At 39.4% G+C, this 15,587-nt stretch overlaps 1 protein-coding gene across 1 annotated transcript in view; it reads right to left on the bottom strand.

Annotated features, from left to right (window-relative positions):
- Positions 1–15,587, bottom strand: part of LOC112559684 — a 22,370-nt gene extending 6,783 nt beyond the window's left edge. Inside the window, exons 1-11 of the mRNA XM_025231017.1 lie at positions 15,397–15,587; positions 13,646–13,814; positions 11,288–11,506; positions 8,332–8,469; positions 7,846–7,902; positions 7,274–7,588; positions 6,988–7,041; positions 6,351–6,620; positions 5,261–5,515; positions 4,179–4,336; positions 1,153–2,143 (exon numbers count right to left, since the gene is read on the bottom strand). Coding sequence (XP_025086802.1) covers positions 1,153–2,143; positions 4,179–4,336; positions 5,261–5,515; positions 6,351–6,620; positions 6,988–7,041; positions 7,274–7,588; positions 7,846–7,902; positions 8,332–8,469; positions 11,288–11,506; positions 13,646–13,655 — 2,467 coding nt within the window. The 5' untranslated portion in view covers positions 13,656–13,814; positions 15,397–15,587. The remainder of the gene's footprint in view (positions 1–1,152; positions 2,144–4,178; positions 4,337–5,260; positions 5,516–6,350; positions 6,621–6,987; positions 7,042–7,273; positions 7,589–7,845; positions 7,903–8,331; positions 8,470–11,287; positions 11,507–13,645; positions 13,815–15,396) is intronic.

The raw sequence follows: 15,587 nt of genomic DNA, 5'->3' as shown, positions 1-15,587 counted from the left end.
AAGTATGTATAAGACCGCATTAAAAATGTTAAAACATATGCAAGAAATATAGTTTGGCAATAAATATTTGTTTAATTTGGTTAAAGGCATGTAAGTACAAATAAATTGAAACATTAGTGGCACAGGACACAAGTTAGGAGATACAGGAAGGGATGCATATTACTTAAAAGACAAATAAAAAATATAGAATTTTGTCTTTATAAAACACCAGTATGCTTTTAGACATAAACAAAACTGTCACCTTGAGGTTAAATTTATGTAACAGATCAATAAAGAAAATGAACATTAAAAACCAAATGACACGAACGTGTAATGATGTTGAGTTAAAAGTCTTGCAGTCAATAAAAATAAAATCATAAGTTAAATACAAAGTCAGTTTCTTTCATCTACTTTTGAAAATTAATAGTTAAGTGAAGCAGTAAACTTATAAAATTAATAATCATAGCTAATGAAGCTTATATATACACACACACACCCCTGTTGAAGTACAATACATGCTGTATTACATGAAAGTTTACTTATTCACACTTCTGAAGAGAAAAAAATATTGTATACACACACAATGGTCGCTATCAATATCCTCCAGCGGCGGCGTTAGGGGGTGGCAAATGGGGCGGCCGCCCCAGGCCCCGCTCTCGAAGGGGCCCCGCGCTTCAGCCCCGATGTCATCTTTATGACTTATTGCTAGCTGTGTTAAAAAGTTGTAACAAAAAATTGACGTTCAGAAAACACGTCTAAGTTCTAATTAATCAAATTATTGAACCCATGTCTTCACGTTAAACCCGACAATAATAACAAGCAGTTTATTAAGTTATCGTCACCATATTATTTCGCTTTAAGAAAAAACCGCTACTGTCACAAACGGTGGGAAAGGTAACGAACAATTAAAACACTAAATTCGTGCCTTATTTCGTGAAATTGATCCAGCCTATCTAACTGTATATAAATCAGTGCTTCCAGCATCATATCAGGGATGGTGATACACGTACTCCATTACCCCGGCCCCGCGCGGATGGTCGGCCCCAGACCCCGCGTTTTCTTAACGGTTCCTAACGCCGCCTCTGATATCCTCATTTCCAGATGGCAACAACATTTCACAATTCGTTTCTCTCGTCACTAGCAGCGAGTTAATTTTTTTCCCTTATTTTTAGCTTCGAAATGGACTGGTTACAGTACTCCAAATCCACGACAAGCCGTCAGTCACTGTACCAAGGACACCTCTTTGCTCGTTTTGCGCAATGCTCTCTTTGAATCTTCTCATTTCTTCTTCATAAGCCTTGTCTTTTGCTTCTCGGGCCTTTCTCATTTCTTCCATGACAGCTTCACTGCGTTTAATTCGTTTTTGCTCTTCTTCTTCCATTTTCCTACGATCTTCAGTTTGCTGCTTTTTTAATTTATTCAACATGTCCTCTTTCTCTTTTTCAAGAATTTTCATTCGCTTTTCTAACTCATTATCACCCATCCTGCTTTGCTCTGCTTGTTCCAACAACACCTGCATTCGTTTTTCTACCTTTTGTTCAAGATCGGCAGCTTGTTTCTCGCGCTCTTTTTCTCGTTTCTCAAAATCATCCTTAGCTTTTTTGGCCATTTCTTCCAATAATTTCGTTTTTGTCTCGAGTTCCTTGATGTAGCGTGTATTTTGAATTTCTTTCTCTTCTACTGCCATCATTCTGTTCTGAATTTCTTCCTCCATTTTATCTTTGACCAACATATATTTTGGACAGGCATAGCATTGGTTGTCATTTTCTTTTACCATTCTTGTCACGATGTCAAGCAAACGACGCACTTGCGGCTTTTTGTCAGCTGCCATGTTGTCAAAGACAATGTATCTTTTTCCACAAGCATGCAAAATGTCTTTTAGTCCCTTAGGCGCTTCTCTGATAATGTCCTCAATAGTCTCGCCATTAGCAGTCAGGTTGTCTCCTCCAGTAAACACAATGACCATGTACTTAGTGACTTGTTCATCAAATATCGCTTTGAGGCGCATGTAGGTTCCCTCCTCTTCCTTTGTGAAGCGTCCAATTCTTAATATGAACAGAAAGGCGTGAGCGCCGGGATGCATGAGAGCCACTGTCTGCACAACTTTCTCAGCAAAGGTATAATCTCTTTCTTTTGTGTCAAAGAGTCCTGGAGAATCAGTGATCTGTAATTAAAAGCAAATTACTGAAAGTTCGTCTCTAGCCATCAAAGACTAACGAAATTAATAGTGAATGTTTGTCAGCTGAATTCGTAACTTAAAATTGTTTCTGTTCAAGCAAAGCTGTGTACAGCAATAGTGGTCAAGCAAGTGTACATGTAGATGGTTTGTTGTGAATAAGGCTGAACAAGTGTACTTTTTCTCCTTCAGTATTTTAAGGGATTTGAAAGCGAGAGTTCTTAGAAAATTCCTAAAAGCATTAAAATTATACGAAAGGAAAAACTTTATGCCCTTTTTCTCTTGAAATAGGTAAATCATTGGCAATAGTCAGTGATGTCCCTTTGCCTAACTGGTTAGAGGGAGACTGCTCTCCCTCATTTTTCTTATCTGCCTGTTGATCTGCGTCAAGTTTTGTGTCTTTTATTCAGTTATTTGTGCATCTGTTATGTCATGTTATGCGTTCTAGAAATGATATCTATGTTGAAGCCACTTTTTATTCATTTATACGATTTCTACTGCCACATGTACACGATATTGCCGTTACTCAAGTTTAAGATGTGTGGATCAGCAATGTCGACGTAAGACTGATTCTGCTCCTGCAGTCTCCCCAGAAAATGTTTGTCTTCGCCTATGTCTGCAGCACTTTCATTTTCATTTGCAAGAAAAGTTCCCTAAACGTAAGAAGATAATTCATCAAATGGCTCTCGTTGTATTATGTTTTACTGATTTTTATCAAAGTAATTATGCCTAAACTGCTGTAATCGTGAATTGTTGAGGTCAAGTCGTGGGTCCATGTGCGAATAACTACCACAAAACGGCTTTTAACTTGAAAACAGCAAAAGTAGCAAAAGGATCATCTAAAGTGCTTAGGGTCGACTTTGTGTAGTTTTACATTTTTATGAATTTTCGGCCATTAAGACAACAGGGAAAAACACTGTCGTGTTAAAATAAAAGTCAGAAATTATCTTTGGCAGTGATGGGCAGTTTAACACAAAGAAGCATCGTTGAAATCATCTAATTGCAACACAAGAGCTTATAGAGCGCAGTACTACTCAACATTCCACTTCGAGATTTCTCTCAGACAACAGCGGGAGTTCGTCAAAGATGACTTCGTTCTCTTGTTTTGTTGAACATTTTGAAACACCATTAAAGAAAGCCGCAACAGCCACCCCGCCTCCATTTCCTTCGGTGGGAATTTGCTGTGGAAACTAGGACTGACAAGAACAGTCATGGTCAACACCAACAGACAGAGTAAAGCAGAGATATAGATGACTGGAGTACAGCTCGAGGATGTAAGCAACCTTAACGATGTGGATCCTGTATTTTCAAAAATGGCAGAAGTACGATAGACATTTGTGTCAGGATTGTAACAAACGGCAGAAAGGACCAGACCAGCCAGGGTCTGCAGTAGCAACAGCAGAATTAACACAAATTCTGTGCTAACGATCTTTTAGTCTTGTTATAATATATTGTCTTCAACATGTCTTTTTTGAATAAGCCTGAATTTTTGATAGTTTTCACGAAGCTGGAATCTGTATTTTCTGAAAATACACCTTATTTTGCGGCGTTTATCCAAATAACTGTGGTATCCAAAAGCTAAAATACCACTGTGATATTTCTTACAATGGTGAACTAACAATGTACACAAAACCTCTCTGTCTGTATTACTTTAAAATAAAGACGTCTTAGACAATCAGAGAATTTCAGAGAAGTTTAAAGAATAAATGTACATAAAATACCAGTACAAGTAGAATTTTAAAGTATCACGAATTAGTAATTTTTGCTAATATGAGATTGTACTAGATTCGTGTGTACCAACTCTGTACTGTTTTCCATAGCGAGAAACAAGCAAATTTTTTCCGAAATAATATATCGAATGTCACAAAGAATAAATTGTCAAAGCTGCTCATTTGCTGTCTGCTACTCTAAATTGTTCAGGCCTTTCACACAGTGTGAGCTTGAGCGTGTTTACTTGTTTGCGTTGCTACTGACTGATAATTAATTTTACTTTCTATTATTATGTAAACATGCATAAACGTACCTCAACTTTCATATCGAAGACCAGGCCCTGGTGTATTTGACACGTTGATGTCTCAGAACTGAATCCCACAGAGGTCTGAAATTTGTTCTTGCCAAGTATCGTGTTCCCAGTCTTGCTTTTACCAACCCCAGTCTTACCCACCAGCAGGAGTCGAAGACCTGTAAAAGAGTCTTTACACATGTAAGAATACAACCATGCACATCATTACAAAATATCTTCCGCAAAAATAAAGAGTACAAAAGGAAAAAAGTACCATTATGTTGTTATAATATTGAAGGTTGTTGTCTACTATCAACAACGTAATTCCAGAGCAATCCGTCACTACCTGACTTTTCAGTCTACAAACTCTCTTGTTACTTCTCTTTTCTGTATCTACAGGAACTTATTTGTCGCTTGCAGTCTACGATGTGTATATACAAGTAACGAGACTGGTGTCACAATTTATTTTAACTCCTAACAGCAAAATGCATGATTTCTCATTCAAACTAATCCCCCCCCCAACCCGCCGCTTTCGAGTCTTTTCCATCCATCTGTTCCATTCTTTCATGCACTGCTGGAAAGATTGTTCTGGATTGGCCCCTAAACTTCATCATTACGGCTTTCATGATGGCTTTCACGCCTATTAAAAACGTTTTCTTGATTATTCCTTTGAATTTGGGGAAAAGAAAAAAGTCACATGGAGCAAGATAAAGTGAAAATGGAGGTTGTTCCAGTTCGGCGTTGTTCTTCTCGGCCAGGAACTCCGGGCGTTGTTAGCAGGTTCATTGTTGCACTATTCCTGGCTTTTAGAGCTAACCACACGTCGATCACTCAGTTTATCACCTGGCTCACGAGCCCCTACCCCTGCAAATCTCTACGTGTGATGTAACGTATAGAAAGATTTTAAAACGGGAAAAAAACATGCACAATACATTCAATGTGAAGACTTCTCTTGTGAGGCCAGAAAGTCTTTGAATCTTGTTAACAAACAGTTTTTGCAGACTTTACGGAGTTTGAGCATCTCTTAAGTCTTTTGTAACGTTTCACAGTGATCATGTAAAATACTTTGTCGTCTGCCTACTTACCACCTCTTCTTACCTTACCTTCAAATCGCTCTTTGTTACTTTCGACATTTTCAGTGAATGAAGCCATCGCTTGGCTATTCTCCATGTTCAGTCCCTTCACGGCCTTATCCAAACGCAGAGACTGTGCCTTTGTTAGCAAATGTTTATCTGAGTACTGCTTTATTTCTTCTGATGTCAGGAAAGAGAGATCTTCCAAGGATGTAAAGCCATCCTTATCAAGTATTTTCAGTATTTCAAGAGGAAGGTTTACTCTGTGTGCCCATTGTTTCATTTCTGCATAACAGATAAAATATTAAACATCAGAGTTTAAAACGAGTGAGGATTAATGTCAACTGAAAATTGAAACTAATTTCACCACCACTAGCAACATTTAACACCGCTGAGCCGTCATGTTAGGACATAGCAGTGGATGCTGTCAACTGTCTAAGAATGTACCAAGACATTTGCACAATAATCTCTAAATGAAACCATTTGTAACCTGGCGAAAAAGAAGGCAAGATAAATTGGCATTGCATTCTTTATATTCAATCACATTTGCATCGTCAATGAGCCGTCTTCTAAGTAATTTGTGGGATGTATTCATATCAGTTAATCTACATGCAGTACATTATGCTTATCTGACTAGTCTAAAAATGGTTCTACACTCAATTCAGCTCTCTACAAAGATATACGAGCACACACACACACAATATAAATTAACTTTGTCGATTAAGAGGAAGAAATGAAAGTAGGGATCTCAAAGAAGACCCAGACCGTCTGTTTGCAAAGATTAAAAAAGTGAACGTAGACTGAACTTAAAGCCGTCAAGGAATGAAGTGATGGAGGTACTTGTTTTCGGGGCCAGCTTCTTTGATGGAAGTGGTTATCTTTTCTTACTTGTTATGTTATCTTTCCTATACATCCATGGAGTCAGGTACCCATTCCCGACAGGTTGATCGACATGGGGAAGAAATGTCAGCTTGTAATGTCAAATTGTTGAGTGAGAGGGAGAATGTTAAAAAGCACAGGCGTTACATAAAACCATAGTTTGACAGTTATTTATGTTTCTATAATTTCTTTTTCTCTATTTCCTCTCCTCTTCATAGTCACAATAAAATGTTTACCATACCTTCATATTTCTGAGATGATTTAGCTTGAACTTGATGATGATCAAAATTGTCACTACCCATAATAGTGGCTGCGGATTTCTCCACGTTTAGTCTCTCCACGGCCTTTACCAGGCGCAAACATTGTGCCTTTGTAAGGTGATCAGGGCACATATCATTTATTTCTCCTGATGTCAAAAAAAAGAGATCTTCCAAGGATTCAAAACCCTGTTCTCTCAGTTTGCTCAGGGTTCCAGGAGCAAGCTTTTCTCTTTGTGCCCATTGTTCCATTTCTACACACAAAAAAAAAATCACAGTAAGGAAATGTGACCATTTAGTTATATTGAAATGTTGTTTAATCTAAGTACTTCTTCAAGAAGCAAAGGTATCAGCTGTGAAAATACCTTTTGGTGAAAGATGCTATGTAAAACAAGAAAAAGAAGAGAGAAGGAGCTAAGAAAAGGAGAAGACAGTGGGTGGACAGGAGAAGTGAAAGTGAGTGAGAAGCGATTGTCTGGAATTTGTATGAATCTTCCTTCCTTCCTGTGTGAAATATTTATTCAATCTACAGTGCATGGGCAACTATGCGGTTTTTTCGCTAACTCCTGGCTGCTGTGTGAACGACTGAGTGGATCCCGTTGGATACCAGAAGTAGCTTACCTTCTGTCCCTGAACTTGTGTCAGCCAGCCAGCTTATCTCATCCTCATCTGGTGCTAGTCAAAAGATAAATGAATAAATGAAACTAACAGGGTATCGTATTCAAACTTCTACTACTTTGGTCAGTTCCTGTAGCTTAGCTTGAATTTGCAATACATGCGGTTCCAATATTTTTACTAAATTCTAGCACATTAAGGATTATCCCATATAATACAATGTATATGAATGTGTTAGTAATCAAGGATGTCAGAAAATAGATTACTTGGGAAAAGTTTAGATTCACTATACCTTTCACTGGTAGACTTGTTGGAGTAATTTTCTGACCTTGTTTGCGATTAAACATTGGTTGTTTTTCCAGTGTGTTTTCACTGTACTCGCTTTTGTTGAGTGCATGACCTGCAGAACTAACCTCCTGTAATTGTTTAACTGCATTTAGAAGGGCTAAAACCTGCGCATATGGTAGATTGTGTGCTTTTTGAATGTTGGTAATATGATCTGGAGTCAGAAGCCTAATCAGTTCCAAAGAGGTAAAACCGTCTGTTCTGAGAGCTTGAACTGTGTCTGTAGTGAGCTTAGACCTTGCTGCCCAGTCCTTCAGGTCATCTACAAAAGTACAAAACACTTCTTGTCAGCTGTCCATCGTTATTCATACTTATCACTATCACATTTTGTCTCATAAATCAAATTAAGCATTAAAGCCTCTGATAATCTCTCCCTCTCACACACGCGCACACACACAGTTAGATGCATACTTATCCACCGACATGTGCACGTGTGTTTACTGTTGGCTATGTTATAATAAAGACGTTTTTCCTTCCAATCGTTTACGATGATGTTTCCCCAAAGACTAGCACACTTACCGTCCTCAGATTCATCGCATGTCACTTTCTTTGGTAAACTTGCATTCTCATTTAGGTCTGAAAACACACTTGATTAGTGTGAATGTTATTTTATAAACACGAGCTTTTTATTGCTCATAGTAAGCGGCTTGTTACTACCTGTAAAAGTGCCTAAGCCCTTAGCATTATTGTTATAGTGATCCACATACATAATATGTCATACATTTCGTCTCTCTTTAGTTCTCTATGGAATAGGACATCTAAAAAATTTCCTGAAATATTAGAAAATGTACGTATGTCTGGAGAATTATATACACAGACGGTGACTTGCGTATCACTAAACCATTCCACAATTTTTTCTTCAAGTTTGGTATTTACCAATGAAAGGTGAAGGGACAAAAATGATCTTACGTAAATATTTTTTACAAGATTCATGCTTCATTCAAAATAGAACATAACTTTAAAACCGTCAGAAACAACACTGGCTATTAAACGCCAAGCTCCAACCTTTGCCACTTTCAAAATACATTCTAGCTTCCTGAAATGAGGGTCCGTCCTCGTCATGGCGTCTCCCTGCTGTAGCCTCGTGTTCACGTGACAATGAGGAGTCTTGTGAGCTTGTGTCTTCACTGATGCTTCTGACTCCTGTTAATGTACAGATCATTATTTGTTGAGACCAGGAACAAGAAAACTTTGGACTCGAAGTACATCTTGATGCGTGAAATGTTACGCAAAGTGTCCTCGTGTACAGCGGTTATCTGATCATCAGTTTTTATCTCTACCCTGTTAAAACAAGAGACTATTTTAATGGTAGCCTCTATATCCAATTTATCAATTTGTAGTAATAATAACAATAAAGTAGATTTAGATAGCACCATTTCTTAAATATTCGCATTGCGCTTTAAAACGAAAATAAAGAGAAGCATGACAATTATGTGCTAAATTTACAAGATTGTCAAAATTAACCATAAACGATATGCAGGTTAAGGCCGAGAAGAACGACTACATTGTGACATAGCAATGGCTTATCGGGAACACATGGAACAACTGTAGACAGAAAGGTATAACCACCATAGAACATTAACTTAAAACATTTTCAATTGCTATGAAAAAATTCTGTCTTTTGATATTTGTATTTTACAGATGTTAAGCACAGCAGCAACAGCTTACTAAGTGATAATTTAACAGCTTTTCTGTTTCCATTAATTTTTGCTGCTTCAAAATCTAGGTGTAGAACTGATATTTGTCTCTGGCTCTCGCGAATTACATATGAATATTACATGTCAGGAGTTGATTATACATGTAGGAAAATTTTTGCTACCTCTGCAATTTTACTACCAATTGCAGCTGTATTTAAACATTCAAGATGGTGTCACCCAGGCAGATATATTGTCCTTTATCAAACGGGTTTAGTGTAATACCACGACTGCATCGACCAACGGCAGGGGTTAGAAAAGTCATTTCATCCCGCCAACGACCGCCGGTTTAAGTAAACCTATGTTTTTTCACGGCAACATCAATGTATATTAAGTAAATAATAATAACGGAAACGTTGAGGGACAAGCAATGAACGTCCATTACGGGACAGACAAGACACATACGGGTACATGCCGGAACACACAAGTATACTTCCCCTTGGCTGTGTGAGACTGTGGACGTCATTGGACAACTATGCATGCATCCAACCTTCATCTCAAGCCGAAGGCATACACACACTGATAAATATTAGTTTTTTTCTCGCTTTACAGTCATAAATAATACCACTGTCTTTTTATTTTAATTTTATTTTAATTATATTGTCTGTTTGCTATCTCGCCATCATTGTGGTTGTGAGGATGCGAAGGAGTGATTGTGTAATGTGTTGTAACAGGTCCGCCTAGACCCAGCACTGGCCCGTGGAAGACCTCTCCAGGCCCCTTGTACTTGTAATCATGAACTATTTTCCCAGTACAGTGATACCTCGGTTCTCGAACATAATTCGTTCCGGGAGGACGGTCGAGAACCAAATTGTTCGAGAACCGAAGCAATGAAACCCAAAGGAAATAATGGAAACTGGATTAATTCGTTCCAAGCCCCAGAAAATGCCTATTTACTGGCCTAATTTGTATATAATATGTAGAAAAACATGAGTCTCAACAAGAAATAAGAAATAAACGTGTATTTATTAAAACAAAAACAAAAAAATGTACTGTACAGTACAGTAAATTGTGTTTCATTTACTGTACCTGTACCAAACTTTATGGAGGGAGGGAATGAATGTGGAGGGAGGAGGGAAGGGGGATGGTTATTGTCACTGATGACGCAAGCAAGGCGCGCTGGGCCGAATGAACGCCATTCGGCTCAACTCGGCTCATCTCGGACGTTCGGATGTTCGAGTTCCAAATATTTGTTCGAATTCCAAGACAAAATTTTCTCGAATTTCCTGGTCGAATACCGATTTGGTCGAAAGTCAAGGCGTTCGAGAACCGAGGTATCACTGTATTTTATAAAATGCTTACAACTCGATTGTCAATATATTCGTTACTGAATGAGTAGACCGCTTTAACCCTCTTGTTGGAATCAAACTGCATTATTTCTCTAGAAAAGTCATCTGGTCTCATAATACCATAGACAAATTTTGTTAATGCAGTTATAGAACAAATAATATATTAAAGTTTAAGAGTATTCTTTATAGACAAGGTATTTAAAAACAGTGCAAAAGACAACTACTATGTTTTACATCCAGAACTGACTTTGGACAAATTTCGATTCCTGGCTTAACGGTTCCCCATGATGAGGATAGACTGCGATCTTTTGTCTTGTCTCAGTGTGTGTGTTACCAGAAACACCTACAGCCTTTGGTCTTGTCAATGTAGCTCTGTCACAGCCAGAACTTTCTGGCACTGTGTGGAAATTAATGCTTCTCGTCTGCTAATGAAATAAGCAGCCTTATGCCACTGTTAATATATTTATATACACAATTCTGAAGCCACCCAAAAACTCCATGTTCTGGCCTGTAACATTTTATATCATGTCTAGTTCGGCCTTCAAGCGAGAAAAGATCGCACCACTGGTTTAGACAATGAGCTTGTCTGCTGGTCGGGATATTGCACTAAATAAATGATTAAATAACACAAAATTTTCTTTACATTTAACTCTTTCTATAAACGACCACGAGCCTAAGGCCCGCGTGCGAACTTTTCAAATGGTAGTGTTTCAGTCGTTAGGCCTATTAGCTTACAATAAAGACAACCGATAAGTGACACATCATTATAAATATAATTTTTTTATGGATTTGGTGTGATTTTTAAAAAATACAGTTTTTGTTTTCTTGTACTAAATTTAAATGAGTAACTGTATGGAGCTAATAGCTGATTTTTGGGGAGTACGTTACGAAGCAGAACTTTACAAAAAAAATTATATATAAATAAAGAGCAAAACAAATATTTAATTAGAATATACATTAGACCTAAATGGTGCTTACTGGAGTCGCGCTCTCCTTGTAGTTTCAGGACAGCTTCTTTCAAAAGAGAGACTTTTGCAAGTGGAAGTCGTTGTTCTCTTCTGAATGTTTGCAAGGCATCTTCTGAGGTTAGGAGAGTTAAAGTCTGTATAGTATCATAGCCCTCTACCATTAATCCTTGAAGTGTTTCTTGACTTAGGTTGTTGTCTGCTGCCCACTGCTTAATGTCAAAGTCTCCAACTTCACTCGAAAGAACAAAACAGAGACGTATACAAACTTTACACAAAACATATTTTTACAAAATCACTTCATATTTGTCACATGCAGCAGAACTGTATTTCTGCTAAGATTACCCCATGAATCAAAAAAAGTTTCGAGTACATGCTCACATTCAGAAACTCTTTTTAATCTTTTCTCTTTCTTTTTTTCTCTCTCTCTTTCACGTACACACACACACTTGTAACTAAAATGGCAACGAAATAAACATGATTTGGGCAGCCTCAGGCAATCGTTTTGTTGTGTGTTGAAAAAACTCGCATTTGTCTGGCGCGAGTGTGTTGTTAAGTCATCCATGCCGTGACAGTAAGTGAATGACCAATGGCAGGCTTCGATGTTTGTGTCTGTGCAAATGTGCAAAGTAAAATAGGGAACAGAGAACTAGCTGGTCACTTCTCGGCAAGACGTCAGAGTGGACGGAGCCACTGGTCAGCAGTCGAAGCGACTTCAGCATCTCTAAGGCTGACTTCACGTGTACCTCGAGACAGAGTCTTAAGCCAAGAGGAAGAGAACCTTGAGCACGGGGGCGAGTCAGGGACAAAGAACTGTCAGGACTGCCTCCAGTCGCATAAAAAGCAAAGGGCTGTGTGATCATGTCTTGCACTACCCATGAGAGGTAGACATTTGATGCGACGTGGTTGGCAGATTGGGTAGGATTAACGACGGACAGGCGGAGCAGCACTTTAGATGGCAAGTCATCAGAGGGCCGTGACTGTCGGCTGGAGTATTAGTCTCCACGAAGCCACCATAGTGAGCCCACAATAACAAGAACAGGTTCAACATCAGAGCTAAGTTGATGTGTGTGTGAGAATGAATGGTAGAGATAGAGAGAGGTAACAGCACTGGAATAGTGGAAACACACTAAGCACGGATAGCACTGGGACTCCCCCCTAGAAATTGTTGTGTTTTTATTTTCATTAAATCTTTCTATATGTTACATCATACATGGAGTTTTATCTTTGGTACATCTGAGCCACGTGGTAAACTGTGTGATTGACGTGTGAGTATTGTACGCATGGTTCACCTGTAACTTATGTTGACCTGCTTAGTGTGAATTAAAGATAACTCTCACTCACGTGCACAAACCTAACTGAGTAAGCTAGCAACAGAAGCAGAGAAGACTGGATTAAAGGTCAACAGAAAGAAGACCAAAGTCATGAGATTCAACAACAAGCAGGAACTCCCAATCCAAAACCAGGTACGTTGGCAAGGTGTTGTACGGCCCTATGCTCCTCCAAGAAGCAACAAGGAATAAACTAAAACTAAACTCGCCTACGTGTCCGATTCCTCGGGGCCAGTATAGACGTTTCGGCTAAACAACTCATGAATGCTGTAACATTTTGGGGGCTCGTCCGGGATTGAACTCCTGAGTAAATTTCTGAGTATCTATGTAGTGAAATCTAGGAAAGCGTGTCCGTCTTAGAGCGTCCTGTGTTCAGGCGTGTCGAGATGTGAGCGTACTTCCATTATAGTGTTGTTAATAATGTCATTAGTTGTCTTTTGCATGAGAATGCATTAGACAGACCTCATGCAAGTGTTGTATTCCACTCAGCATGGTTTAAGTTAAAATTGAGTAAGTGTTTTATTGTTGTGTGGGTGTAGTGCCTTTGTTGATCGTGTAAGGGCTTAGTAAGAGTGCATGGTAGCTACTCCATTGTGTATAGCCAGAAACGACAAGGGGGATCACTCTAGCAGTAAGAACTACATAGATGACGGAGCGTAACAGCTATAAAAGACAAGGTATGGCGCCTACATCAGACAAGGGGTAATTCGGTAGTTAAGCAGATTGTAGTCATTAGAATCAGGGCTACGCGTGACGGTCACTGGCTTTGATAAGTTATGAAAGCTACTGCAGAGAAGGCTGGGTATGACACCATGAATGGGGAATTGGACCATGATAAAGATCCCAAAGTAAAGAGTAGAGAATTAAGAGACGAAGGGATTGTGCAGCATCACACTCAAAGAGAGAGCAGGATAGAAATGACCTTAGACCCTTGACAAGAAGGAGTGGAGACCTTCCAGATTGTGTTACTTGTGTAGCAAGCCAGGACACACACACACAAACACTCAAACACGCGCCCACACATTCTTACATGCACTTACCTTGAGACATTTTTCTGAAAAATCTGTTTACACAATGGGGTAGGACTGCTCACACGAAGCTAGTTAGCCTTTGGATGAAATAACAGCTTTCCCTGTTGTCGTGCCGGGTACGAGCGGGTCTTCAAGCTCGTGAAAACTTTCGATCAAGTGCAGTAGCTGGTTCTCTACGCTTCAATGAATACAAGAACAGACATAATAAAAAGAAAAGAAAGATTTATATAAAGGATTTTCCCCCAACACAAGAGTGATCATTGTGCTTTAAAATGGAACACTGAAGCTGACACTATTCGCTAATGATGTTCACAATTTAAATTATGATGTGGGGTACGTTGCAATAGTGCTGCTGTACTTCTAGCTGTCACGCCGACACGCTAACACTACGTGACTCTGACGAAGTGAACTCGTCTGCAAAACTGACTGGAAAGAGATGTTGGTCTGTTATGTCGGTGAGGGAAAATCATCTGCCATGAGAGGCTGGGGTAGCTGTTTATGTCTGAAGAGAGGTCACCAGCCATACTCTTTTCTTCAGTCGTTGGGGAGACAGTGACGAAGCAGAAATGAATACTTGCGCCCACGTGACATCCGGCCTACTCTCTCACGTTCGTTGCGTATCTTCTCTATTCCTAATCATGTGTTAACATGTGAACCCTTACTGTTGCGGTCTTGCGGCAGGTATTCGATGCCCGTTAGCTGAATAAATCGCTACCTTAATTCATTCCAAGTGCCATACACTTGGTAAATTCTTCTTGCAGTGATGATGTGTTAGCCTCATGTGACCTAAGGAATTGCACTCACTATATCCACTGTCCCTATGTGTGTGTGGTGAGAGAAAACTTATTTACTGTAGTCAACATGGATAGGTATCTACCTATAATATGTATATTACTGGCAAATAAGCAATACCTTGTGAAGTAATAAAGCTTTATTTCATTTTTAAAGGAGTATTGAGCTCCTTCGGTCGCAGTGTAGCTCCTTGATGGTCCGTAAGAGGACTTCATTTAATGTTCGCAACACAACTCATAGCCTCCCGTGCCATACTCTATCGAAACCCTTTTTCAAATCAATGAATTGGAGGTAGTCATTCTTGCCATATTGCTAGTGCTTTTTGAAATAGGGATTGACTGTTGAAGATCTGCTCAATAGTGCTCCTGTCGGCCACAAATCCAGCTTGCTCCTTAACTAACAGCTCCTCGTGAGATGGTTATGGATCACTTTCAGCATTACCTCATTGAAATCCCTAATCAGAAATATCATTCGATAGTTCTTACACCGTCTCGCGTTCCCCTTGTTCGGGGGGAGGGGAAAATTAGAGACTTCAACAAAAGACTACACCTAAAGAGCTACCTGGTTTCTCGTGTTGCCTCCCGTGGCATCTTACCTCGGTGACCTTATTGACTATCACCTCGACTGCGGACTTCCTTGCTCTGCACTGGTGGATCTCTTCTACCCGCCCGTATTCTCGGGTGTTTAGGAATAATTAGGGAGAGTGCTATGCTAGTGACTGTGTGTACGTCCGGGGGGGCGGGGGGCATCTACACATTCGACGGTAATCAGCCGACATTACGGATTATTTATTAGACTTATTCGACGGACCATCACACCAGAATCTGGTAGGTGAGAGATTTTAAGTCAATAGAATAAAGAATCAGACTTGCTGTGGAACTTGGTATTGAAGCCTGACATCAATTGTGTAAACGAGACTTAGTATTTGGAGAAAATAACTACTGGCGTAGATATTATAAGGAACTTACCTGTGTCCGATTTCAATCGAGCGCCTTTCTTAACGAGAGCCTGAGAACTTGAATGTGATGCCAAAAAAAAGCTGCACAGTGCAGTTCAGGTCTGCTTTTATACATCTCTGCAACAAAGAACAAGGGGTGGGCACAGCCCAGTCACGCACACAGGGACGATCTGGTTCATGTCTTGTCATAGCAAAGCCCCT

This window comes from Pomacea canaliculata, linkage group LG3 (assembly GCF_003073045.1).
Source record: "Pomacea canaliculata isolate SZHN2017 linkage group LG3, ASM307304v1, whole genome shotgun sequence".
Lineage (NCBI taxonomy): Eukaryota > Metazoa > Mollusca > Gastropoda > Architaenioglossa > Ampullariidae > Pomacea > Pomacea canaliculata.
Note: the sequence above shows the minus strand (reverse complement) of the source record. Positions and strands in the feature narration are given on the sequence as shown.